The sequence below is a fragment of the Microcebus murinus genome, chromosome 11 (assembly GCF_040939455.1).
Source record: "Microcebus murinus isolate Inina chromosome 11, M.murinus_Inina_mat1.0, whole genome shotgun sequence".
In the NCBI taxonomy this organism is placed as follows: domain Eukaryota; kingdom Metazoa; phylum Chordata; class Mammalia; order Primates; family Cheirogaleidae; genus Microcebus; species Microcebus murinus.
The window spans coordinates 34,640,410-34,666,690 of record NC_134114.1 but is presented as its reverse complement, the minus strand read 5'-3'; the positions used below and the strand labels follow the sequence as shown (position 1 = coordinate 34,666,690).

The 26,281-nt window shown below is 33.2% G+C and overlaps 1 protein-coding gene across 2 annotated transcripts in view; it reads left to right on the top strand.

The window, feature by feature from the left end:
* The window catches only part of HCN1 (hyperpolarization activated cyclic nucleotide gated potassium channel 1), a 385,147-nt gene that overhangs the window by 32,263 nt on the left and 326,603 nt on the right, over positions 1-26,281 (top strand). For both annotated transcript variants that reach the window (XM_012740382.2, XM_012740381.2), the window contains exon 2: positions 17,208-17,631. In XM_012740382.2, coding sequence (XP_012595836.1) covers positions 17,208-17,631 — 424 coding nt within the window. The remainder of the gene's footprint in view (positions 1-17,207; positions 17,632-26,281) is intronic.

Below are 26,281 nucleotides of genomic sequence, written 5' to 3'. Positions count from 1 at the left end.
AACATTATAATTTTTAAATGACATAAAATTGTTGAAGTGAAAAATATGCCAATAACACTATATTTAGGTGAACTTTTCAAATATAGCATTTCATACTGATTGACATGATTACATAATGACTTGTCGTCCCTTGGCTTAAGTTATTATAATCTGGCCTAATGACATAATTATGTAAATATGTATTAATGCCTAAACATGAATCTTATGATATATTGAATTTCATTAAAAAACTTATCTCACTAATCTCAATAGTACAAATAAATGGTAGAGAAAAATATTAATTATTAAGACTTGTAAAGAGATATAAGAACTAAATTTATGTGACTGTCTTGAATTAATCACTTCATCCTCATTTGGGAAAGTTATCTCTTGGTACTGTCCATGCCAAACCAGTATCTTCTTCTCTCAGAGATTTTCCATCTCAGCCTCATTTGCTGGTTCATCTTCTTCTTGACTAGTGCACTTGGCCGTGACATAATTTTGGTTCTTTTCTTCTTTCTCTCTAATTTTGCCCATGAAGGGCTCATGTTGCCCCATAGATTCAGTTCTCAAATCTGTACAAGACTCCTAAAGCTGTTTTCCTGGTCTTGGAATCGCTTATGAGTTCTATAATATTACAGTTTCAACTGTCTTCTGCCATGCAAATGTGAAACATTAAACTAATTATCTCCAAAATTGAACTTATAACGTCCTCTACATCTACTCTCAAAATGTTCACATTATCATTTTCTACTTTCTCTGGCATAAGACCTGGAAGTTATATTTGACTCCTTCAACTTCCTTTTCCTCAAATATAGGCAATTCCACATCTTACCTATTTTTCTCTCACAGGATTCTTTACTCCATCTCTTTTTCTCTGCTTACCTAACTTATTCCAGTTAGTTTTTATATTAAATTTCTTAAAAGTTGCTTTAGTTCTCTCAGTTTCATAGTCTGACACATAATTAACTCCTATAAAATAAAATTGTTAGATTTGTGGATAGTATTGGAAATTTTCTAGGTTGACTTTCTACAAGGAAGGATATAGAGACCCAGATATCAGGAGTTCAGCTCTTCTGCATTTAATCTAGTCTTCTTTCTGCTATGTCATACTAGTATTCTTTAGTATTTTTTTTCTCCTGACATCAAGGAAATTTTGTGGTCCATTATAAACACTAATAGGACTGACAAGATACCAGTGGACCACTATTTTGGCCTAAATACAGAACTATTTTTTAATAGAATTATTTTAAGGGAAAGAGCAATTAAGTTGGAAGATGTTAAAGCAAAAAGTCTACATCAGGTTTTTAAATCAGATTCTTTTTATGCAATATAATGTTTGCTTGTCTGCTGATATCCATAAAGGTCAGAATTTAGAAATGGCTATCATTTAATTTACCTTTTAAGATGTTTATGCATTTTCAGTAGTACGTGTTTGAAGTGAAGCTAGAGATAAATAAATAATTTTGCATTTGTGAGTATTTTAATAATCAACACTAATTATTTTCCATTAAGCTACTTTTATGCATATGAGGGATTGTGCTATTGTTGTAGCATACTTTTTTTGTATGTGTGTAAAAATACAAAATCAAAATAAATCTGATGCATCAGACAGGAAAGAGCCCTGAGTTAGTTACCAGAAAATCTGTCTCCAAATCTTAGATGCCACTAATCGGCCAAGTGATCTTGGCCAAGTCACCTACCATTTTAATTGTTTCAGATTTCTCATCTGTAAACATAGAAATAATAAAACATTGTTATATTTCTCATAGAACTGGTGAGAAAAAACAATGAAAATGAGTACTGCGAAAATACTTTATGAATAAAAATTGTTTTATAGTGATTAGGAACATATATAATACTCTTACAATATCATAGGAACTTGACAACTGAGTTGAAACATAACAAAATAGAGCTGTAAAGTTTATTTGCCATACTAATGTGAGTTGTGTGTGTTCCTAGAATTTCAGGTTATAATTGAGTGTCTCAGAATGTTTGAGTTGTGTAATAACTTACAGAAAATTTCATATTGATCTTAGGCATGGTTTTATTTCAATGCATATTTTACAATTCGATGTGATGTAAATTTGTCAATGGCATCAGTCTCTGCTAATATTTTTCTAGTACCTACAGTATGTCTGGCACTGTGTTAGTACATAAAATGCCTCAACTCATTGTTGTTTTTGGAATTTCTTGGGAAACCCTATAGTTTTCAATGTGAAGGTGTTTATTAATCTAAAATACCTTTATTTCTTTTTAAAATATAACCTAAGTCTTACTCGAAGAAGGAATAGGGTAAAGCAAGTGGGTAGAAACCTAACAGTTTTCCTTCAAATATTTGTTTTGCAGCAAGCAGTATAAATAATGGCTGCTTTTACTCACCAGGGCCAGCATGGATCTCTCTGGGAAGGTTGTAGGCCAGACAATAGCCCTTGAATTCTGATCTCATGACAAACCACTAGGTGACATCAGGGGCTCCTGATGGTTGAAAAATATACCCTTAAGCATTCTTACTGTGACCCTATGTGGCTCATTTCTTGAAAGCAGCAGAGTGAGGTTTGTAGAATCACCCAGACTGGGTTTCATGGTTCTTCTTCACCTTCTTACTATGCCAGTCAGCTTAAGTCTTCACTTTACCTTCAAGAATGTGTGGAATGTGTGCACATTTATTCATAGTTTCAATCTAGCCACGTTTTAGGTATTTAAGTTTTTAAAACTTTCTTTACACTTTAGGTGTTTTACTCCTTTAATCATTTTCCTACTTATTTTTTTCTGGATATCTTCCTGTTTGTCTGCATTTTCATGATACTGAGATGCCCCAAACAATAAAATATTCAAGGAACAGATACTTGTAGACTGATATTACAATATTGTACCTTTATTTATTAAAGCTATGAGTATTCATTTATTCAATAGATATTTATAGAGTTAACTCTGGTTTCAGATACTGTGTTAGACAATGTGGATATAATGGGAAGTAGAAAGAGATATGATCCCCGACCATGGTACAACCACTTTAGTTGGGGAAATAGACCTTTAAAAAGGGTTGTCCATATACATATAAAAATACAAAGTATTTTATGTGTATGAAGGAAAAGACATGATATAGGTACTGTACTACTGGGCTACCTGACCAAATCTGGGAGTAATTTCTTCAGTCACTGAATACTCACTGAATATTTGTTTTTGGAATTTCTTGGAAAACCCTATCGTTTTCAATGTGAAGGTGTTTATAAATCTAAAATACCTTTATTTCTTTTAAAATATAACATAATTCTTACTCAAAGGAGGGATAGGATAAGGCAAGTGGGCATAAATCTAACAGTTCTCCCTCAGATATTTGTTTTGCAGCAAGCAGTATTAATAATGGCTGCTTTTACTCACCAGGGCCACCATGGGTCTCTCTGGGGAAGGCTTACTATGTGTATAATGTTGTTACATTATAAGGCTCATTTAGGGCTTACTATGTGTATAATGTTATTACAGGCTATCTTTAAATGCAATAGAAAGACATGCTCTTGCTTCATATAGCTTTACCAAGAGGTGGCTATGAGAGTTTATGCCCCCCCAGATGTTTTTGCCATATTATATGAAGTAGGAATAAGAATCCTTACAATTTGTTGCAATTTGTTATTGCAAAAAAACAATGTGCTGGTTAAGGAAACAGTTTTAGTTCAAATCTTCCTAAACCAGTTTTCCATATTGCCTATTTGCCACCCCGTCAATTCCACCTAAAAAGATATTCTCAAGGGGCTACTGCTTGCCCCTGGATTAGATGTATTACATCTAAGGTTCACATGCTACACAGGTTCAGAAGAAAGAGGGCAGTGACTGTGGCTCAGAGACCTTGGGAATTTTGGGGGGTAGTTGGTAGTCCACTTGGCGATGGAGAAGATAAAGAAGAGGAGAGGATGGGGGAGAGTATTCCAAGCACTTTCATGGAGCAATTGTGCACAAGAAATTAAGATACAGAGGTGCAAAGGTTAAGTAATCAGATTAGCCTATCTAAAACTCCTTGATCAAGATGAGGATTAGTGCAAGAAAAGGTCAGAGAAATTGGGTAGGAATGAGAATTAAGACATTTATATCTTTATATCTTTAAATAAAAGATTTATATCTTTAAATTGTCAATAGTGTTGGAACAATTTAATGCTTATAGATACATTCTATAGGTTTATATTTCTTTTTTAATCTTTTCTGTTATTATATGATACCATATGAAATTTGAAATAATGACTTTTCAGTTAGTAATCTACAAACACAATGAAATTATTATTTAAAGAACTGCTGTTTTTGACATATTTATAAGATCAGTTCTTGAGTCCTTATGTTTTCTTTTTTCTAATTATCTCTCTGCTACCAAGAAAATCCAAGGTTTTATTTCTTCACAAGTTTTCTGTTTTTGTTGTTTGCATTTTTAGCTGTTGAAGAAACCAAACACACAGACTGTCACTTAAATTACCTAAAGGTAGAAGCCATATCTTTTGCAAATGAACTGATGTGTACAAATCACAAAACCTCTTGCAGAATTTAGTAAATTTATAATTAATTTTGAAACTTTCCTCTATATTATTGGCCCACATAAAAAAGCAGGTGCAACTTCCACATACTAGTGGGATTCTGTTGTCTATTGAGTAACATATTATCATGGGAATATTTTCTGTTGTAGCAAAAAGAGATTTAATACATACTGTTGAATGATTAAGAAAGGGATGAATGAGGAGAGGACAAAAACATATGTCTTCGTATACTTACCCAGAAAAATACATATATGAGTTCTTTGTGAGGACTGAAGTGAATTGGAGTGGGTATTCATTTGATTTATTTGTAGGTGACTAAAATATTTCTCAGTATACTGGCAGTTCTGCATAAAATATGCCCTAGTGTTAGTGTTAATTGCCCAGAGAATGAAAGAAACTCAGCCTTTAGTTCTTTAATATTTCGTAGCAAATGTTACTCTGCCCACACACCCTCGATATTTGTTAGAGACCTGGAAACATATGCTCCTGGTAGAATCATTTTTTCCTGACACATCGCCTGTTCTGCTCCTCACATAATACACAGCTGCCGGTGGGTGAAAATCTCAATGCAGTTTAAGTATGAAATAACATCTTTAAACATTACTGTTTTAGGAAGAAAAAAATAAACCAAACTAAATGGAAATGGCATTCGTATTTATCTATGCAGGGCTCAAAATCTGTGGAAATGAATAATTTTTAACTTCAAAAATCTGCTGTTAAAATAAGCAGATATTGATTACTTTAGAAAAGCATTTTGAAGGAAGAAGAGAGTACTATAAAATTTATAATTATAAGTAGAACCTAACACATTTTCATTTGAGATTTTATTTGCTCACATTTTTGGCTGTCCTTGATCATGAGCTTACATTTTAATTGGGAAAATGAGGTTGTGAAAATACATGAGGAACAAAGTCTTGAGATAGCCTTGGATTTATTTTATAACATAATAGCTAAGGCATTAGCTGAAAAAATAAATATACCACCAGACCTTTTAACATTCTGTTATATTTAATTCCGTTATCTCTACGTTGTGTCTAATTCTCTTGGTATTCCTAGTGGCAACCTAGGCATGAGTGCTATGGTTAGTGCTCAATGATTGTTTGCATTGTTGTGTACACCAAAAAAGTTTTTGTAGCTGTGTAGGACAGTTATCAATTCACCAATTTCATGAAATCCTGTCCAACTCTCCTGCCCTACCCCTGCAAAAAACTCGACTACTCCACTCTGTGTTTTTTAGGATTCCTCTTTATAAATTCTATGATAAAACTTATCATATTTTATAATACATTAGTGATTTATCTTTATTAGACCATGTCTTCTTGAGGACTGAGCTGTATCTAATTCTCTTTATATGGATAGTACTGAGCCCAGGAAGCAGCACATATTTGTTGACAAATTAATATTTGTGCTATGAATAAATATGCAACTCCAGGGTTTCTTAGAAAATTCTGTGTTTGAATTGCTTTCATAGTAATACTTACCTTAGACAGATGACCAATTGTTTCTCTTGGGAACTCCAGAGTACCTGTCATGTACTATTTAAAAATATGTATTAAATTCTCTTTTAGTCTTATTTAAGTCTTTATTTCCTGTTAATTTTGGAGGGCATTGAGGGCAGTATTTGTGTATAATTCATGTATGTATTTCTCGAAGTGCTTAAAGCAATACCTGCCATGGAGAAGATAGCCAATACATATTTGTCGGCTATAATGTAACTATCTGGAGAGAATATTTGGTACTACATTTGATTCTGGCTTCCCAAGTGCTATTTGCTTTTAGAGCATCTGAACTGACTTTGGTTAATAAACTAGTGAGATATCTTTGCAGGCTAAAGTAGAAAGAATTCAGAAATTCCTTTTGAAATAGGTGATGCCATAGCAGCTTTATTTAGAAATTGTGTGCAAAGGGACAGGTGAGCTATCATTATGATTCTCTGGGAATGTAGGCAAAGGTTCTATAGTGGCTTCTGTATTGAAAGGCTCTGAGACCAAAGGCCAGCCATTGAGCTGTATCTAAAGTACCATAGACTACTCTCCTTTATGGTCTGGACCTTCTTTGGTGAAAACAATTGTGTATACTATAATATTCCTCAGATGGGTGAGTGATAAGGACAGGTGAAAGTATGGCCTTTGCTACCTTATTAAGTGTGGGATTTTATTTTTATGCTACTCTTAAATCCTTGAATCATTTATCGAGAAACTCATTATTGTGGAAGGAGTAGAAACACAGAAGTTGGTCATGGGTTCATAATCAATTCTCATCATTTCCTCCCTACAAGAATTTAAACAAGGTCACTAACTCGATGATTTCCGTTTCCCTCTTGTCAAATTTAGATAATGTTGCTTACCTCTTTGGTTGTTTTGAAAATCAAATGAGTCTCTCTATATAAAGCACATATTGTCTAATAAATGTTACTTATGTTTTTAGCCCTAATACTGATTTCTCAATATTCAGTGATGTAAATTATCTAGAAATCAGGATCATGAATATATTCCAAAATTCCTGTAAAACATAAACAGACTTTAGGCCACATTAACATATTTGGAAGTTGATTTTGTACCATCCATCACACCCACAAACTGGAACAGTAATACCAAAAATCTGTATGGCATTAGCGGCTTAAGAATGAACAAAGGATAAAGGTGTTTTGAGATTTGCAGAGTAAAAAGAAACATAGGGAAAGTGACTTGTATAATGTTATCAGCAGCAAGATAAATAAAATGGATGATTTGAAAATAAGCAATGTGGTGGGAGAATTATGATAGCAATGAGGGATAAATCTATCTGAAATTAAAACCCTTAAACTTGAATAAACCTTAACTTAGCCACATATTTAGACAGAGAAGTATTCAGTAATCTACCTTCTTTTAAAAATTTCACAGTGGTTAATATATCAGTAGATATAAAGCCCCCTGCAACTGACAGTCATTTAATTGAGCTTCATAATAAAGGTGTCTTCAATGTCTATGCCATGTGACTATCTTATCAGTAAGATAACCTAATGTAAAGTTTCTTTTAGTCCTTCCTTAGAAACAGTTAAAAAATTGAACCTCAACTTACTGAATTTTATACTAGAGTGAATGGTACTAGAACACATTTTTCTTGAGGATGGCATGACCACTGACAGTATCTTTGCTTTTTTTAAAAGAATAAAATACTGAGAGTTACAAGTAGGAAATGAAACTGGTCAATCAAATAAAAAATGCTTAGAAGCTAAGGTGTAGTTTTAGATTGGACTTTTTGAAGAACTCTAAATTTAAACATTAGGAGCTATATTATTCATTATTTTTAAATATTATAAACTAATGATTTTTAGTGGAAAATATGCACGTCACAATAACGATAGAACACTACAGCATAGATGCACTTAATGTTCAGGGAGTTCTGCCCATTTGTGTACCCTTTGATTGAAGCTGTAGAATTGTGGAGGTATAATCCATGGTTGACAATTAGGGGGAAAATGGATGTTTGTATTCAGCAGAATGAAATTTGTGGCCTTCATTTGGAGTGAATTTGAATGACATAGTGAAAGTATTCATGAATGACACTTTTTTTCTGGTAGTCTAAAGCAAGAAGATTAGGACAGTTTGAAAATATGCATCATAATTTTACCAATCAAGGAGAAATAAACAAAGGCTTGTATCCAATTAATTTCCAAACCATCCAAAAGAACAAATGATCATATATATTTTAACTAACATTTTATAATGGTATTAAAAACCCTCATTAACACAGGTGTGATTACTTTGGAATTTGATCTTTGGGAAATCAGCAGTATGTATACTATTTGCTGGGCATTTTGAGTGTACAAAAGATAGGCATTTAATTTGGCTAGGAATAAGAGCTAAAACATTATTTAGAGGCACTATTTATTAAGTGGTCTTTGTTTATCAGTTTATTATTGTCAACTGGACTGATGGGGTGTGAGAGGCCCCTGTGATGGAACTGGAATTAAATTGACTGTGAAAGTAATATTAGTGTATGTAGAGGTAGAGTTTGGGTTTTAGGAAAAGGAAATCCCAGATGACATTTGTTGGGGAATGGCAAAGACAATGACTCAGAAAAAGTTTTTGTTTTTTTTTTTTCTTAAATTTAGCTGGGGATCGTGAATGTAGGAGGAAAAAAGCTTCAAGAGATTTTGAATGGTTACATTTTGTTTTGTAAGCGATAGGAAAGTCTGGTAGATATAAATAGGATGCAAGTTACTGGAGCAGGTAGAAACTGGGAAAGGGGAAGCAGAATAATTATATAATAAGAATTACACCCAGGTTGATGGCAATGGAACAAAATAAAAAGCTGAATATGAAAACTATTGGATTAGAAAAAATATAGAGCTGGGCAAATAATCAAATGCCAAAGCTAGGCAGAGAGAGAAGTCAGGGATCATTCTTGTTTTACATTTAGTAGATGGATGAAAGAAAAAAAAAAGCTATGTTATATACTATAATAAACAGAAATAAAAATATCAGGTGACTTATTACAAGGCCATAAGATTAATTGATTTGAATTTAAACTGGATAAGGTGACTGTTCCATTGGGACATTTGGAGGTCACTGACTATGCAGGATGTAGTTAGAAATGTGTAACTCCAACACAGGGGTTAAGGCCAGTGATATCTTTGAGAACAATTTATATTAACATATTAGTTAAACCTGAAGGGATTGATGAGGCCAAAGAAGAAAGTGAATAGAAGGAAGAGAAAGTGGGTGGAATGGAGTCATGTGCCCACATTAATGACAGACAAGGAATCAGGTAGGAATCGAGAAAAATAAGTTCCTGCTAATACAGAAATATGAATGAGGAACCATTAATAAGATAATGTGGGATCATAGAAACCAAAGATTTCAGAGTGTTTCAAGTAGAAGAGTGAATAAAGTTGTAAGATGCCACAAACAGGAGTATGTGAAGCAATCTTAGGCCACTAATATCAACAGAAGTTTGATACACAATGAAATAGTGCAGTTCCAGGAGTAGGAGTAGATAAACATGTTTACTTTTGCTTGGATTGGTACACATGTTAATACTTTCATAGGCTTTAAATTTCTATCTCACTAGCTCATTTTCACAAGCTAGTCACACAATTAGCTAAAACAATGCACTAGCTAAAACAATGCACCACCCACCCTTTGTATGTTCTCATTGGGTACATTTCTAGTTTACTGGAAAGCATCTAAACAGCTAACTTAGTTTTAATCATAACTTCAACTAAACTTCCCCTCTAATGGGATCATTTACAAGGTTTTACAGTTAGGGAAGGTAGCATATTTCTACTTCAAATTGCCTATATTTGAGTTCTCTGTATTTTCTGGTATCTTCTTCTCATTCTCCATGAATCATAAATTTGCCCTTGTGAGACATCAAGGCATTAGACCAAATAATAGACTTGACCGAGGAAACTCTTGTAAAGCTTCCTAAATATGTATGTTTTACAAAATTTCAATCCCAGTGTGAATCCTAGGAAGAGGACTTAGCATTTATTTATTTATTTTTTTGCGGCAACTGAGTTTATTAATGGATAAACAAATATATCCATATAAAGGAATATTATTGAGCCATAAAAGGAAGGAAGTGTTGATGCATGCTACAACATAAATGGATATTTTTCTTTATTTCAGCATATTATGGGGGTACAAATGTTAAGGTTATGTATATTGCCCATGCCCCATCTTCCCCATGGAGTTAGAGCTTTAAGTGTGATCATCCTCCAAAAGTTGCACATCTCACTCATTATGTTTGTATATACCCAAGCCCTCCTTCCCCCTCCCACCCACCTGACACCCGATAAATGTTATTCCTATACGTTCACTTAGGTGTCTTGATTCGTTAATACCAATTTGCTGGTGAGTACATGTGGTGCTTGTTTTTGCATTCTTGAGATACTTCACTTAGTAGAATGGGTTCCAGCTCTATCCATGAAAATACAAGAGGTGCTATATCAATATTATTTCTCCAAGCTGAATAGTAGTACTCCATGGTATACATATACCACATTTTATTAATCCACTCATGTATTGCTGGGCACCTGAGTTGTTTCCACAACTTTGCAATTGTGAACTGTGCTGCTATAAACATTCGAGTGAAGGTGTCCCTTTTGTACAGTGTCATTTGATCTTTGGGGTAGATGCCCAGTAGTGGGATTGCTGGATCAAATGGTAGATCTACTTGTATGGCTTTAAGGTATCTTCGTATTGCTTTCCACAGAGGCTGAACCAGTTTGCATTCCCACCAGCAGTGTAGGAGTGTTCCTATCTCTCTGCATCCACACCAATATTTTTTGTTTGGGGACTTTTTAATAAAGGCCATTCTTACTGGAGATAAGTTATATCTCATTGCAGTTTTGATTTGCATTTCCCTGATGATTATAGATGTTGAGCATATTTTCATATGTTTGTTGGCCATTATTCTGTCTTCTTTTGAAAAATTTCTGTTCATGTTCTTTGCCCAGTTTTTGATAGTGTTGTTTGATTTTTCCTTGCTGATTTTCCTGAGTTCTAAATAGATTCTAGTTATCAGCCCTGTATTGGATGTGTAGCTTGCATAAATTTTCTCCCAATTTGTGGGTTGTCTGTTTATCATTTTTCACAGATATAGAAAAAATAATTTTACGCTTCATATGGAACCAGAGAAGACCCCATATACCAAAATCAATCCTAGGCAATAAAAACAAAATAGGAGGTATCAATTTACCAAACTTCAAACTATACTACAAGGCTATAGTCATTAAAACAGCTTTTTACTGGCACAAGAATAGGGACATTGACCAGTGGAACATAACAGAGAACCCAGATATAAAACCATCCTCATATAGCCAACTAATCTTCGACAAAGCAGACAAAAACATACACTGGAGAAAAGAATCCTTATTCAATAAATGGTGCTGGGAAAACTGGATAGCCACATGTAGAAGACTGAAACAGGACCCACACCTTTCACCTCTCACAAAAATCAACTCATGCTGGGTAACAGACTTGAACATTAGGTGCAAAACTATTTTAGAATTCTAGAGGAAAATGTTGGAAATACTCTTCTAGACATTGGCCTAGGCAAAGAATTTATGAAGAAGACCCCAAAGACAATCACAGCAGCAACAAAAATAAATAAATGGGACCTGATCAAATCAAAAGCTTCTGCACAGCCAAGGACTCAGCATTTAAAAGAAGGCACTTCATGTTATTTTTCAGAAGGTATGTTTCCAATCATCAGGCCATTAATTGGACTTTTGATAACTGGATCAATTTTTAATAAAATGTGGGGCATGATTATGAGCACTATGTGTTTTTATAAAAGGTAAATATAGCTGAGTATTTGCGTATTTGTTTATGAAGACTGATTAAGTTGGCATAAACATATAACCAATTTATGATTGATAATCTAAAAATATAATTTAATTGATATCATTAAGTCATTTTTCTGAATAAATTGATACACTCATTTATACTGCATCTAGCAATGTGTACTAATATGGATAACTAATAAATTTGAAACCTGTGACAGTTCACAGAAGTATCACAATGTGGCTATGTATCTGCAAAGGAAGTGCTATATTTCACTAGAAGTTATCAAAATAATTTATCTTTTGGAAATTCTATCTGTTTCTTTTAGAAGTGAGTCTTAAGTGTGAGTTAATGGGACAGGTTCATCACATCATTTAACTTCAACTATGAATAAAATAGGAATGACTATAAATCTGATATCATGTCAGGATTTAACGAACAGTTTTTTTCCTTAATTATGTTTAATGACAAGTATTTATTTCATCAGAGAGAGAAGAAAATAGGTACTTTCATTAATTATTTAGAGAGAATACTGTAAATGCAAGCACCTTTAGTAGTAAAGTATGGAAATTGTTTAAATTTCTTTAAGACTTTAGAAATGTCTGATATCAGATTATTTCAGCTATAGCAGATATAAAAGGAGCTGGGGCAGGGGAACCTCAAGGACAGTGAGAAATCCTTGTTAGGAAAGAGGGGTAATTGTGTTTACCACAAGCCTTAGAGAGATGCATATGGGTAGGGAAAAAAAAAGCATGACTGAATTTTGAATTCTTCCTGGTTTAATATTATGGACTAATCTTTGCAATGCCACTTTCTTTCTACTAAAAGCCTATAGTAGGAAATGGTTTCTTTATATAAAATATAATTGGTCTATGCAAAATATTTTATTAGTAATTAAAATTATATTTATTAGTAATAATATATTAATTATAATTGGAAATAGTATTTTGTTTAGCCTATTTAATCCATTTCTATTAATAAGGTAAAATAATTACCTAGATTATTACTTTGCTATAATTATCAAGGCTATTAGTTTTCCAGTATATGTCCTCTCTATTAGTATTTCAGAGAAAGGAACTTTATATGTAATAGGTTCTTCCCTCACCCCTTTGAGTTGATGGAGATTTATTATAAAGATGAAGAAATAAGCAAAGAATCCTAGCAATGTAAATATCATGTTTTATGGAGAATGTAGTATTCAGGATACTGCAGAGATTTCAATATAAGATAGAACTCTCAGGCTACCATTTGGGTCTTGACTTCTGTCTTCTATATAACAGGTTCTGTACTCTACACTTTGCATACACCATTGCATGTGCTTCTAAGGGTAGTAGAAGAAAATTAAAGTTCATTGAAGTTAAATATCCTGCTCTGAATCATCCAGCTAGTGGAGCTAAGTATTTGAACTCCAGTCTGCCTTCAAAGTCCAACCAGGATCTTTTATAAATACTGTTTCTCTGGGGCAGGATGAGTAGAAGTGAATGGATTTTATAATATACTAGATCAGGTATCAAATTATATTAAAAACTCTTTTTTTGTTGCTGGCTGTCTAGCCTAAAAACTGTCTTTGTGTCCTATTTTTATTTATTTTGATGTATCCTGTTATAAGAAAAGAAATCCTTCACTGAGTGAAAACCCAGATTCATATAAAAGATAAATTAAGAAGTTATTGTGTATTGCATTAATAGCTCTTTGTCTTATTATAAAAAGTTTTCTTTAAATATCCCAATTAAAGTATATGTTTTCATTAAACATTAAATCAATATATATTTATAGCATTTGCTATCTTAGATACTGTCTACATTATAGCAGAAGATAAATAGAAGACAAGGTACAGTTTTGAACTTAAAAGAACTTAAAGCCAGTTATGATGGAGGAGACAAAGACAAATCATTAGTAACAAAAGAAAAAATAAAATAGGAAACATACTGAAAATATATGTTGCTCTGAGAATTGTAAAAAACAATCTAAGAAGTGAGGGGAAGGAGAACAGAGGATATTTAGGGCAGTAAAACTACTTATGTATGCACATGTCACTATAAATTTGCCCAACACATAGAATGCACACACCAATAGTAAGCCCTAATGTAAACTATGGACTCTGAGTGATAATGATGTGTCGATGTAAGTTTATCTGTTGTCACAAATGATCTTCTGTGGTGGGGGTTGTTGATAATGGGGTGAAACTTTGCATGTAGAGGGGCAGAGGGTGTATATGAGGAATGTCTGTACTCTCAGTTCAATTTTGCTATGAATCTAAAACTACTCTAAAAAATAAAGTCTATTAAAACAAAAACACTAAGAAACTCCTTTCAGAATGGTATTTGAAGGATAGGTAGAATGCTAATGGGTAGAATGATAGGTTGTCCAGAAGTAACCATCTCTCCTGTACCTGTACCTAGGTAGACATGGTGGCAAAACATGGACAAGTTCTCCCCTTGCCTGACATATGGGGTACTTGTCATATATTTCAAAAAGAAGGGGCTAGGAAGGGACAAGGATGCCATATCATGGAATGCCTTGACAATCATATAAAGTTACTTTTACTTAACTGAGAGAGTAATTGCTTGTTTTTGACCTGGCAAGTTACATGTTAGGTGGGTTGCTTTGGAACTACTGTGTAGAATATCAGAAAGAATAGGTGGGAGATTGATGAGGAATTTTATTCAAAACTTAGCTCTGTCTGAACCAGAGAGATAACAACAGTAATGGAAAGAGGGGATCAATAGGAATGACAAATTGATAGTAAATGTGTAAGACATAGAAATTGACAGTTAAGGAAAAGAAAGAGACTAGATATCCAAGATAAATTTTTGGAGCAAAGAGTCCAAAGAGAAATTTGTGGGCAGTTAGTTGAGTTAGAGATTCTCATGAGGTCAGTTTTCAGGAATACATTATTGCTTTAAAAAAACAGAAGTTACACCATACTTCTAGAGTAGGTGATAGCTGTATTTACTTTGGCTACCTAAGGAATGAATCCATGTTATACAAAGTCAGTGTAATAGTAGACAAGTCTATCACAAGATTTGTGTTTATGTCTATAAAATGGAGTCAGTGATACTTTAAAAGGCAATTGTAGGGTTTAATGGAGCTTCATATTGATATTGAGATATCAAATGGCTTCAGACCATATTAAGTACTGATAATAAAAATCTATGGTGTGATAAGCATTATGATTATAATAAAGAATGGGTAGAACTACATATTTTTCATCTCTATTGACTTAGAAGGATGGAATATTAGTTTTCCTTCAATAAACACTTCTGCCTTAATGACAGAAATATAAGGATGTCTGTAGAAGTGAATATTTTTCAATGGGCTCCTGAGTGCTTTTCACAAAATTGGATTTCTTTTGGTAAGTAAAGAAGAGTAGGTAATTGCATACTAACTAGACCACCAACATTGTGTGCCACAGTTCATTATATACCAGTCATTGTGATTTGCATATATCATTTCATTTAATCCACAAAATCCTGTACATTTGGTTCTATAAGCTTCTTCATTTTACAGACAAGGAAATTTAGGATTAAAGAATTTAAGTAACTTGTCTCCAAATTAAACAGTTGGCAAGAATTTCTGAATGACAGCTGCAGTGGGAATTGTAAGAGGCAAATGGATGAATACAACAGATCTTTAGGTATTAGAACTAAACAGCTTTGGTGATTGATTGTATATGGGGTTGGGTAGATTTAAAGCCAGGATTTACCTAACATGGCTCTAAGGTTTCCGGCTTGCAAATCACATATAGAGTTATTCCATTCCCTGAGATAAAGAACATGTGAGGAATGTATGTGGGAGATTATGAATTTGAGCTTAGGCATGCTGTTCAAGATGACTGTGAGATATGCCAGGAGAGAGATTTAACAGGCTGCTGCTGATCATGAGGTTCTGGAGGCTTAGAAGACAGGAATGGACGTGGATAAAGCTTTTGGAGTCATCGGTTACAAATTAATCATTAAAAACATTGATGAGGATGTAATATTGCCTCAAGGGCATGTGTTGAACAGAAGATAAAGGGGCTATGTGTGACACCCAGAGGTAGCAGCCTTCAAGAGGAGTGCAGAGAGAAAAGCTCACAGAGGAGACTTGATAAGAGTGTCCAGAAGTGAAAAATCCTCAGGGTACACATGATTTCATTTTAGAGTTCAGTGATGTCATTTCTTTGTGAAATAGCTAATACAATATTGCATCCCCTTTGTGTCTTTCCTCTGTCCTTAGTGTATTAAAGGGCACATTTTGCATTTCCATTAAGAGAGGAGGAAAAACAAAAGGTTTCATTTGAATTACCAGTGTATGTTGTCTGACATGGGTATTTATATACATGTTTATAAATGTACAGGTAAGTTTTGGTAGAAATACTGGTGAAATCTTCAAAATGACAAACATTTTTCATCTACATCATTCTGGGTCTGGAGACAAGGGGAGAGAGGACCTGCTATAGTTTTTTCTTGTACTACTGCTTTTATTCCAATAGTTATTTATAATTAGGGATGGTATTAACTTTGAAAAGTTTATGCAAATGTATACCTTGCCAAAATGTAGCTCCAATAGTCTAAATAGGTTAATTAATGTAAAACAAAAATATCTTGGTTAACAGAAATTTTAATGTGGAAATTTATATTATTTATACAACAAAACTACCAGCAGAAGATACCTATGACTTTAAGATAAAGTAAGTCATGTTTCCAGAGACTATTTAATGTTTATACAGTTGTGTTACATGATTTGATTTTTCATTTTATAAGTATATAGTGTAACAACTATAAATAGTCTGTTATTTAGCTGGTTAATAGTGGTGCTAATAGACTATGAAAAAACTCTCATGAAAATAACTTTATAGTCATCTCTGGTGAATTTAATTAAGCTATATAAATCTGGCATGAAGTTCCTGGTTTTATTTCAATTTTAATGTAAGTTGAGATAAGAATGTTTCAGAAGGTAGTTAGTAATCACAGACTTGTTCAAAGTTAGATTTGAAATTTTAAAGAAAAAATTGTGTGGAAAAATAATGGCAATGTATTTAAAGTGATTATTTAGTAAAGTAGTGACAAAAACGTTAATTTATGGTCAATTCTAGATTCACATCTGAAGTAGAGTCTGTTAAATTCTTTTCAGCATCAGACAAAAATTAGTTTTCTTATTTCACATAAAAGAAGAATAAAGTATAAGTGTTTGGAGTTTTGCATAGCTGCAGGCTATTCTAGAATCTATGGCTACCCTAATCTGTGCTCCTTGAGATATGTGTGTAGTATGGACCTTTTTGGAGTACCATTTTTATTAATGTTTATTCGAATCAATGTTGCATTTTTTTATAAAACTATTTCTTCGTTATTTTACTTATATATCTAACCACATATCAGTAATAATTTTTATGGGGGGGAAATAGGCTGGTTATTTTCTACATTTTAAAATCTGATTTTTTTATTTGTTGTAGGTTTTATTGGGATTTAATAATGCTTATAATGATGGTTGGAAATCTGGTCATCATACCAGTTGGAATCACATTCTTTACAGAGCAAACAACAACACCATGGATTGTTTTCAATGTGGCATCGGATACAGTTTTCCTGTTGGACCTGATCATGAATTTTAGGACTGGGACTGTCAATGAAGACAGTTCTGAAATCATCCTGGACCCTAAAGTGATCAAGATGAATTATTTAAAAAGCTGGTTTGTGGTTGACTTCATCTCCTCCATCCCAGTGGATTATATCTTTCTTATCGTAGAAAAAGGAATGGATTCAGAAGTTTACAAGACAGCCAGGGCACTTCGCATTGTGAGGTTTACAAAAATTCTCAGTCTCTTGCGTTTATTACGACTTTCAAGGTTAATTAGATACATACATCAGTGGGAAGAGGTAAGACATAACTTTTTCTTTTTTAAAGCCACTGTATCATGATATTGTTAATTATGACTGTTTTAAAATGAACAACTGTGTTGTGTGTAATGAGTTTTATGAAATTCAAGTAGAATAATTTGATTCATCTTTTTAATGAATAAATGTTATATTTGTAAATTAAGAAGATGATCAAATATTTGAATCAACTAATTTGAATTTGAATCAAATTCAAATCAATTTCAAATTCAACTAAGTTTTAGTTGATTTGAATCAACTAAAAAAGTAGTGTATAAAATAATCATTTTATGCACAATTTTTTAAAAGATCCACTTTAATCAATAATTTTTTTTATCCTAATCAATGTAACCTCTCCCTCACCTTGGGGATTTTTAAATCTAAAATGAATACATCAAATATCATCTTTGACAAGGGTCTGATTCCTAATCTAGTATAACATTAGTTCTCTGGTGTAGTGTAGTAAATGTTCCCTCTAATATTGAAGTTTTGTGAATTTATGTTTAGATAAAACAAAGTGTTTCTTTATTTCCAAGTTTTACGTATAAAACTTTGATTTTAGCATAATAATGTTGCTCATTGTTATACCTTGCCTATAATTACTTATTATAGTTTCTCTCTATTAGTTTATTTCATAATACTGAAAACAGCATACCCAGGAGGGAAATTAGTACATAGAAAGCACAAATAGTACAGTGAATAAATGGAGTGAGTCTGGCCAATCAGGCTTGTATTTTGCTGAATAGGGCATCGGTTGTTCTTAGGCAGTGGGTGGGACCCAAACAGGCTCAGCCAACTGAGTTTCTAAAGATCTGAGTTAAATGTACTCATCAGGCAAAGGAGTTTATGTCCCTAATTCTAAAGTCTGCATATTAACCTTTTTGGCTTTCTTTTCTCCTAAATCTAGATTTTTGTATTAATTATAACCTGAGTTTTATTGTCTGCATAAAAATGAGAGTCAAAAAGGCCTCTAGAGTGCCTAAACCAGCAATAATGAAAGCAGTATACTGGCTATGGATTATTTCTTTACTCCCTACAGAAATGCTTTTTAACATTTATAAGATAAATTATGCTTTTAAACAAGTCATAAAATAGAAGTTCTGTTTGCTTTCTGTGAGGCTGTAGCAGTGTTTTTGTATGTGCTTGTCAATGACATTTTGGTTCACAGGATTTCAGGAAATGACATGCAATAATAAAACACTGCATAATATACTGATGCAAAGGCATAAAAATGGATCATTCTTAAAATATGAATATGGAATATATTTAAAATCAAATGAAGTACATTTGAGAAATTGGATTCATTTTGTAATGTTTCTCTATATAGCACATTCCATCTAAAATGGGATAAATGTTCAGTTCTTTAAGCTTTTTCATAACACTTTGAGATTAATACCAAACTATGATGATTCTTGATAATAATTGCTAATATTTATTGAGGGCTTATTGTATGTCAAGTAATATATTTGATTTTTTTACAAGGATTAGCTCACTGAATCTTCCTAACAACCCAATGATATAGACACAATTATTATCATCATTTCACAGATGAGGACAATTAAATACAGTAAAGTAACTTGCCCAGATTCACAGAACTAGTAAGAGGTAAAGCTGGGATTCTAACCTTGGCAATCTGACTTGGGAACCAGTGCTCTTAACCGCAAAACTATGTAGGTTCTTACTATAACATGTACTCTTTTAATTATAAATATGTGAATAATTCCACCATTTTATAGATTGTTTAAGAAACTGTAGGGAACTTTTCTTAACTAAGACTGTGATCCATGTATCATAACAGAGTTAAATAGTTACCTCTTAAAACAAGGCCACAAAAACTATTTTAATAAATAGCCTATGAGAGAGAAGTCACTGATATAAATATCCAGTCAATTAAAATTACAGTAAGCAATGTGACTATTTTTAATGTCTTGTAGTTTTAACCCAGTTACCCTAGAGAATGGCAGCAGGATGAACAGATGGCATCCGATCAGATAAAATGGCAGGCCATGTGGTCATAGAAGAGGACACTCCTTAACACTGATGTCCTCTGGCTCCTGGCAGTAGTCACAGGCTCCTAGATCTGTGTAACATGATGGTGTTTTAAAGATGCCATGATACAATTCAGGAGCTTCGGCTCACTGCCATCATTATTGTAAAATGCAATTTAATATGCACTCACAGACATTAGGTAACGTAACACATTCAGGCCAGAGTTGTGAGTTGGCAAGATCCTTCTTATAAATAAATGACCTTGGTAATAAGTGAGCCACAAGCTCATTTAGGTAAAGAATGTTTACCTGATTATATGATATCCCCATATAATATCATATTTCATAGATATTTAATGCCTGTTAGTAATACTCTTAAATAGAGAAGAAACATATCAAGTCATAATCTAGAATTTAATACAAATTCATCATTCCATCACCGACATGGTTCTAACTGTAGCCACAAAGAAACTTGAATGGTTCCCAAAATGGCAAATCTCTACCTGATTTTTATAAATGCCACCGGGATGTGTTTACAAGTGGAAACACAACAAATAAATCAGAAGTAGCTCTGTGAGCATTTGAAATAAGAATGCAGAGGAAGATGTGTGTTCACCCACATGTCTTTGGTTCTGAGTGTTTTAGTACCAAGCTGGCTAATGCTAAATTCAGCAAATTTGGGGAAGTAATGTGTGAAGTCTGGAAGCTGCCACTGTTCTAAATGAATCATTCCTGAGGAAAGCTGCTGCCTTCTATAGGAAATTGCTTCCATCTTCAACAATACATTTTTTTTTTTCTGTACTGAATTAGTTCAACTGAAAGGCAACAAGAAGCCCTGAAGACAGATGTATTAACGAAATATTATGAATGAGATACAGAAACTTTAAAACTTAGCACCTAAGTTACTATCACTACTAAAGTTGAATTAGTGGTTAGTACAGGAGGAAACAACTGATTTGGGTAACTAATTTATGAAACACACGGTGTTAAAAATCAGGAGGGAAGTTGTTTTCACAAGCCAATTATAAGATCAATGACTTTAGGATGCAAAAGTAGAGCTCTCTGACGCTATACTGAAACTTTACATATATAGTCAGGTGAGGTGAACAATTTGAGGCAATTTAGATAAATCAGGCTAGAAAATTCCTTCTATTTTAATCTCCAGAAAACTGTGGCGAATCTTTCCTATTCTTTATTTTTTTTTAATATGCTTTTAATTCTGCATTGTTGTTATTGTTGTATTTCAAGTAAAGACAGTGATCCCAGCCAGATTGCTATTTCATAACCTATCACAAGGGGAACCAATTCTGTATGATCCTCCTAAAAGAGACATACGGTGAGGAAATCCTTGGAAATTAAATGGAGTATGTGACAATCACAAGCCACTGAAGAGATAAAGGGTAGCTTAAGAGCTCAGTAAATAGGAGATTATTCAGTGTGTAAAGGTGAAGAGTTCCTTTGCAGCTGCTAATCTCACTCATTTTATCAGAGGGGGATAACCTTTGAGATTTTTAGAAAATAGCAGTTGAAAAGAGAAATAATACTCTGTAATGATTATCTGTTTGTAGGACTCAATGTCATAGCTAATGTCTAAATTCTTCATGGTCAATGTAAAATAATGTGGGAAGTACATGCTTATGTAATAACTATGGCTTTGGCATATATAAGCATAATATTCTATTTTTTATTCCTCGTGTCCTATCCTCCCAAACTCCCTTCAGTAGATTTAGGACATATTCCAATTAATTAAATACATTTTGAGGCAGAAAAGGGGACTTATGATTTTGATCTCTTTATATGTCTATAGCAATCGCAGAGAAATAATACATTTTGAACATTGCAATGCTCTTCTAAAAACCAGTATTAGATTTTTATATTGCCTTAGAGATAGTTTTATTAATATATACAAATTATATTTAACAACACAGTGTCAATAAGGAAATTTATTCCATAGGGAGTTAATGCAGACCACAGTTTCTGTCTCTGGTTAATTTTAGTATTCAAATTGGTTTAGAGTAGAAACTAACTCTTGCTATAAATTGCCTATCTATAAATATAAAATACATGTTCTAACTACTTTCATTTACAGAGAAAAACACTTAGGATTTGAAACCTTGCCATAAGCAAACAGCAGTGTTTTCCTAAACCTGCCCTGTACTAGAACTTACAGAGGCTTTCTTTTGCCTATCACATCAAATTTGTGTTTCTTTGCTGTGCCTTCAAGGCTCTCTAGCACACTGTTCCCCTGCTTCACCATTGTCACTTTGTATTTACACCCAACAACTCTTTTCTGGTTTTTGTTTTTTTTTAAGTTTTAGAAGCCTCTTTCAGAGAATGTTCTTTCTGCTTCTATAATTTTGCTTGTGCTAGATCTCAGATTTGGAAATCCTTTCTTTTTCTATCCCTCTTTAAAAATCAGACTCAAACTCATCTCCAGAAAGTATTTTACAGTGATGGACTCTACTATAATAGTCGATACCTTTACACTGAAAAATTTTACTGGCTCTGCATGCATTTGTTCATGACTGCATCCATTTGTTCATGGTTACAAAATTACATGCATTTTCATTTCCTTTTTCTGGCTATAGACATCTATAGGGAAATAGTCAGTATCAACTTTTGCCCTTGAATCTTCTTGTATACTAGTGCATATTATAAACATGATAAATAATCAAAGCATGCCTATCCACTAAATACATGACAATCTTCCATGTTATCAATCCATTAAATAATTATAAGGCAGTATTCATTCTTCACTTCCTAGCATTTACTTAGTAGTCTCTACCTGCAGATGCTGCAATAAGAATACAAGGCAGATGCCAGTTTTGTAGGAAAAGCAGTCTTGTGAGCAAATAATCACAGATGGTATGGTAAGTAGTGGCATAAAGAAGGGAGTGAACAACACAGTTTCTTTAGCATGAGAAGAGCCTTTAGAGATACTTGATCTGAGCTTTGAAGATGGAGGCTGGATTACCAAAGTGAAAAAAATGAGCCAGGCAGAGGAGTGCATTCCAATAAAACACCAAGTACAAGTAGTCTAACACTGTTGTGCATCTCCAGGGTGAGTTTGGATATGTAACTGAAATTTGTGTTAATGATGTACTTACTCAATAAACTGTTATTGAGCCATTTTAGATAGGAGGTTTATGTTTCAGATTGCTGTAGCATGAAGGGGATTGGAAGTCGCTGTGGATAGACCTAGTAATAACAGTTGGTAGAGAGATTTATCACTTACTTGCATATTTTTGTATATAGTTAGTGTCAAGCACTAACTTTTTAGATAATTAAAAGACGTTTATCTTTGCCAAGCACTCTTGTCATGAAATATTTGTGTCAATCAATAAAATATAAGTCTTTTTCTGAAGTCTATTATGTAGTATTTCACAATTTAAATATCAGTTATATTGGAGGTTTGATTTTTTTAGTGGTGTGGAATGGATACTATACTAGAACTTGGTGTATGTGGGTGTTTATTCCAACTGTGCCTTTATTTTCTATTTAATCTTGGGGAAATCACATAAAGTGACTTATTTATGCCTACAGACAGTTGAACAGTTGTGAAATTCAAATGAAATGAGGTATATGGAAATTATTTGAAATATTTAAATTAAATTGATATATCTATAATACTTATAATTATTATGTTCATGGTGATATCTGTCACAGATTAGCACATCTATTAACACCAATATTCTTATACATGTGTGAATTGCCTAATATTTTCTGCAGGCAAATATTGATTCTGCTAAAGACCACTAGGTGTCCTCTATTGTTTAAGTTACTTCAGGGTTCTATGTTCTAAAATATCAAACTGTCTTATTTGAAATTATTCATCTACATTCTTTTAGAATCACCTAATTGCTTGGCTAATTTTTTCTTGAAAAAATAGACAACTATGGATATTCATATATGTAAAAACCCTCCATCTATACTTTCTTCTCAGATTAAACAGTTTTAAGTTCCTTCTCTAAACAATTGTTAGCCCTTTGAATTGTTTTCAGTATTATACCTTGCAATTTTGAATGTTATATTTTAACAGATACTCTGAAGTCTAAGGTACAATATGATAAGATCCATTTGGATATGAAATGTTAAGACAAGAAGATATTAACAAGGTGTGTGTGAGTGTACATATATGTGTGTTAGGGGTGAGATCTCATTTTATGACTGTTCTTTGGTCAGTGTTCTGAAGCAAATCTGTATAATCCCAATGCTTTTGACATGGAAATCTCAATTTAATGTAGCAATGTAAGATTGGATTTGAAATGTTCAGGCATTTAAAGATTAAATATTAAACATTATTAAATTATTATTAATTATTTATTATTGAATATTATTAAATATTATTAAAGTTTATTAATATTATTAAATATTCAGTTTTCTTAATTCACTTCCCTTGGCCCAGTCTATGTTCTTTTGTAGGTTTTTCTATAATTCCATAGCTTTGTATTGATAATAACCAGATTAAAATTCAAAATTTCAAAAATTTTGCACCCTATTGCCTCAATGTCCAAAAGACTGAATGACATCCCTGCAGAGATATCTCATGAGCTCCTCAAGCTCTATATGTTCATTTTTCCTTTATCTTTCCTCCTTTTTCCTGTTGTTCAACTTAGAAATTTAAAAGGTATTCTTGACTTCTCTTTCAATTTCCACAGCTAGCAATAAGCAAATTCCATTGATACTACTTCTTGAGTGTGGTTTGAATCCTGTTACTTCTTCACTTGATCCTCTTCTCACCATCCTAGTGCAAGCCAACTTTGATTATCTCTCATTTGGATTTCAGGATTAGATTCATAACTGTATTTTAAAATTCACCTTTGCATATCTTCCCAGGGACTCAAAAGTGGGATTTTTTTTTTTTTTTTTTTTTTTGAGACAGAGTCTCACTTTATTGTCCAGGCTAGAGTGAGTGCTGTGGCATCAGCCTGGCTCACAGCAACCTCAATCTCCTGGGCTCAGCGATCCTACTGCCTCAGCCTCCCGAGTAGCTGGGACTACAGGCATGCGCCACCATGCCCGGCTAATTTTTTCTATATATATTTTTAGTTGGTCAATTAATTTCTTTCTATTTTTGGTAGAGACGGGGTCTCGCTCAGGCTGGTTTCGAACTGCTGACCTTGAGCGATCCGCCCGCCTCGGCCTCCCAAAGTGCTAGGATTACAGGCATGAGCCACCGCCCCCGGCCAAAAGTGGGATTTTTTGAAAAGTGACTGTTATTGTATCATTTACCTGCTGAAAATATTTCTATAACTTTTCATTACCACCAAGATAAAATCTAATATTCAAGGCTCTTTGAAATCTGATTCTGGCCAAATTGCCTTACTTTACCTTGCAAAATTCTTGCTCATTATTCTTTAATTATGCTGAACCTCCTATTGTAAAATACGCCATTTTAATCTTTTATATGTTATTCATTTTTCTTAAAACTGCTCATCTCACCAACCCAAACTTATGCATTGCATTTCATCTTAAGCATTGCTTTCTTGAGGTGCGATGAACTAATCTCCCAAACACAATTAGTTTCATCTGCAGTAGATCTGGCTTAGCCCCTTGTGCTTTTGCTTTCTATCATTCATTACTTTTGTAATTTCTCTTAAATTATGTCTTTAAAATATATATTAAAGTATAGAAAGGCAGAGACCATAGCTTTCTTGCATTTTCAGCTTTTACCATAGTGACAGGGAAATAATTGGACACAAAATACTTGCTAAATGTGTTCAATTATCCCCTCAAGGGAACTTCAATTCTGTAGGAAAAGCAAACATGTAAACAAACTGAAAAGCAAAACAATAGTGTCTCTAATCCAATATTAGAAGCTTTTATGGTGTAGAAAAGCAAAGCAAAAGAGAGACATTGTATGGTGTATAGTAAAAGGTGAACCAAAGCTAAGTGTATATATCCTTCCGAGTGAATAAACATGAGAAATATTCCAAGGGAATTTAGAAATCATGAAAAAGAATCTATCAAGTTCCTCATTGATAGAATGAGAATAATGATAATTTTCTGTCCCTCTCATAGAATTTGAGGCTCAAATGAGATGTTATTGTTGAACATACTTTGAAACTAAAAAATTCATAGAAACGTAAGTTATAATTATTACAGATGTTTCTACTAATTTAAAATGTGAAAACCTCAAAAGGGAGCTGAATTGTTGGTCCTTTCTTGCACATTTGCTTACTGCCTTTGCAAATATTGGAAGCATTATAAATGATTTTATGCATTAATTCTCTGCCCAATATATACCAAGAGGAAAATCGAAGCAGCAAATGAATCAGGCTAATTTAGGACAAAATATATTTAGTCTTAAATTTATGCAAAGTTTCTGAATATATGTCTTAGTTTTTCCTTTCGTTGTGTGTGCAGAAATGATCTATATTATAACTACTGCTATTTTAGACTCACTTATGTATATTAGAGTGAAAGTTGGTGATGCCAGTGGTTCATGAATATTTCAGGGACAATTTGTGATGTGCTCCTGGTTTAAACTTGAAGTCTGCTTCAATTGCCAGAGTATTTAATAATAAACATGTGCTACTTTAATTATCCTAGTAATTACCTCAATTGAACAGGTCACTTTGGTTGGTCTTATACACCATGCACCTGTCTATAAACAAGGAGAGTGTGATAAGACATGATGTACATTGGAAAGTGGTACAGTGGCA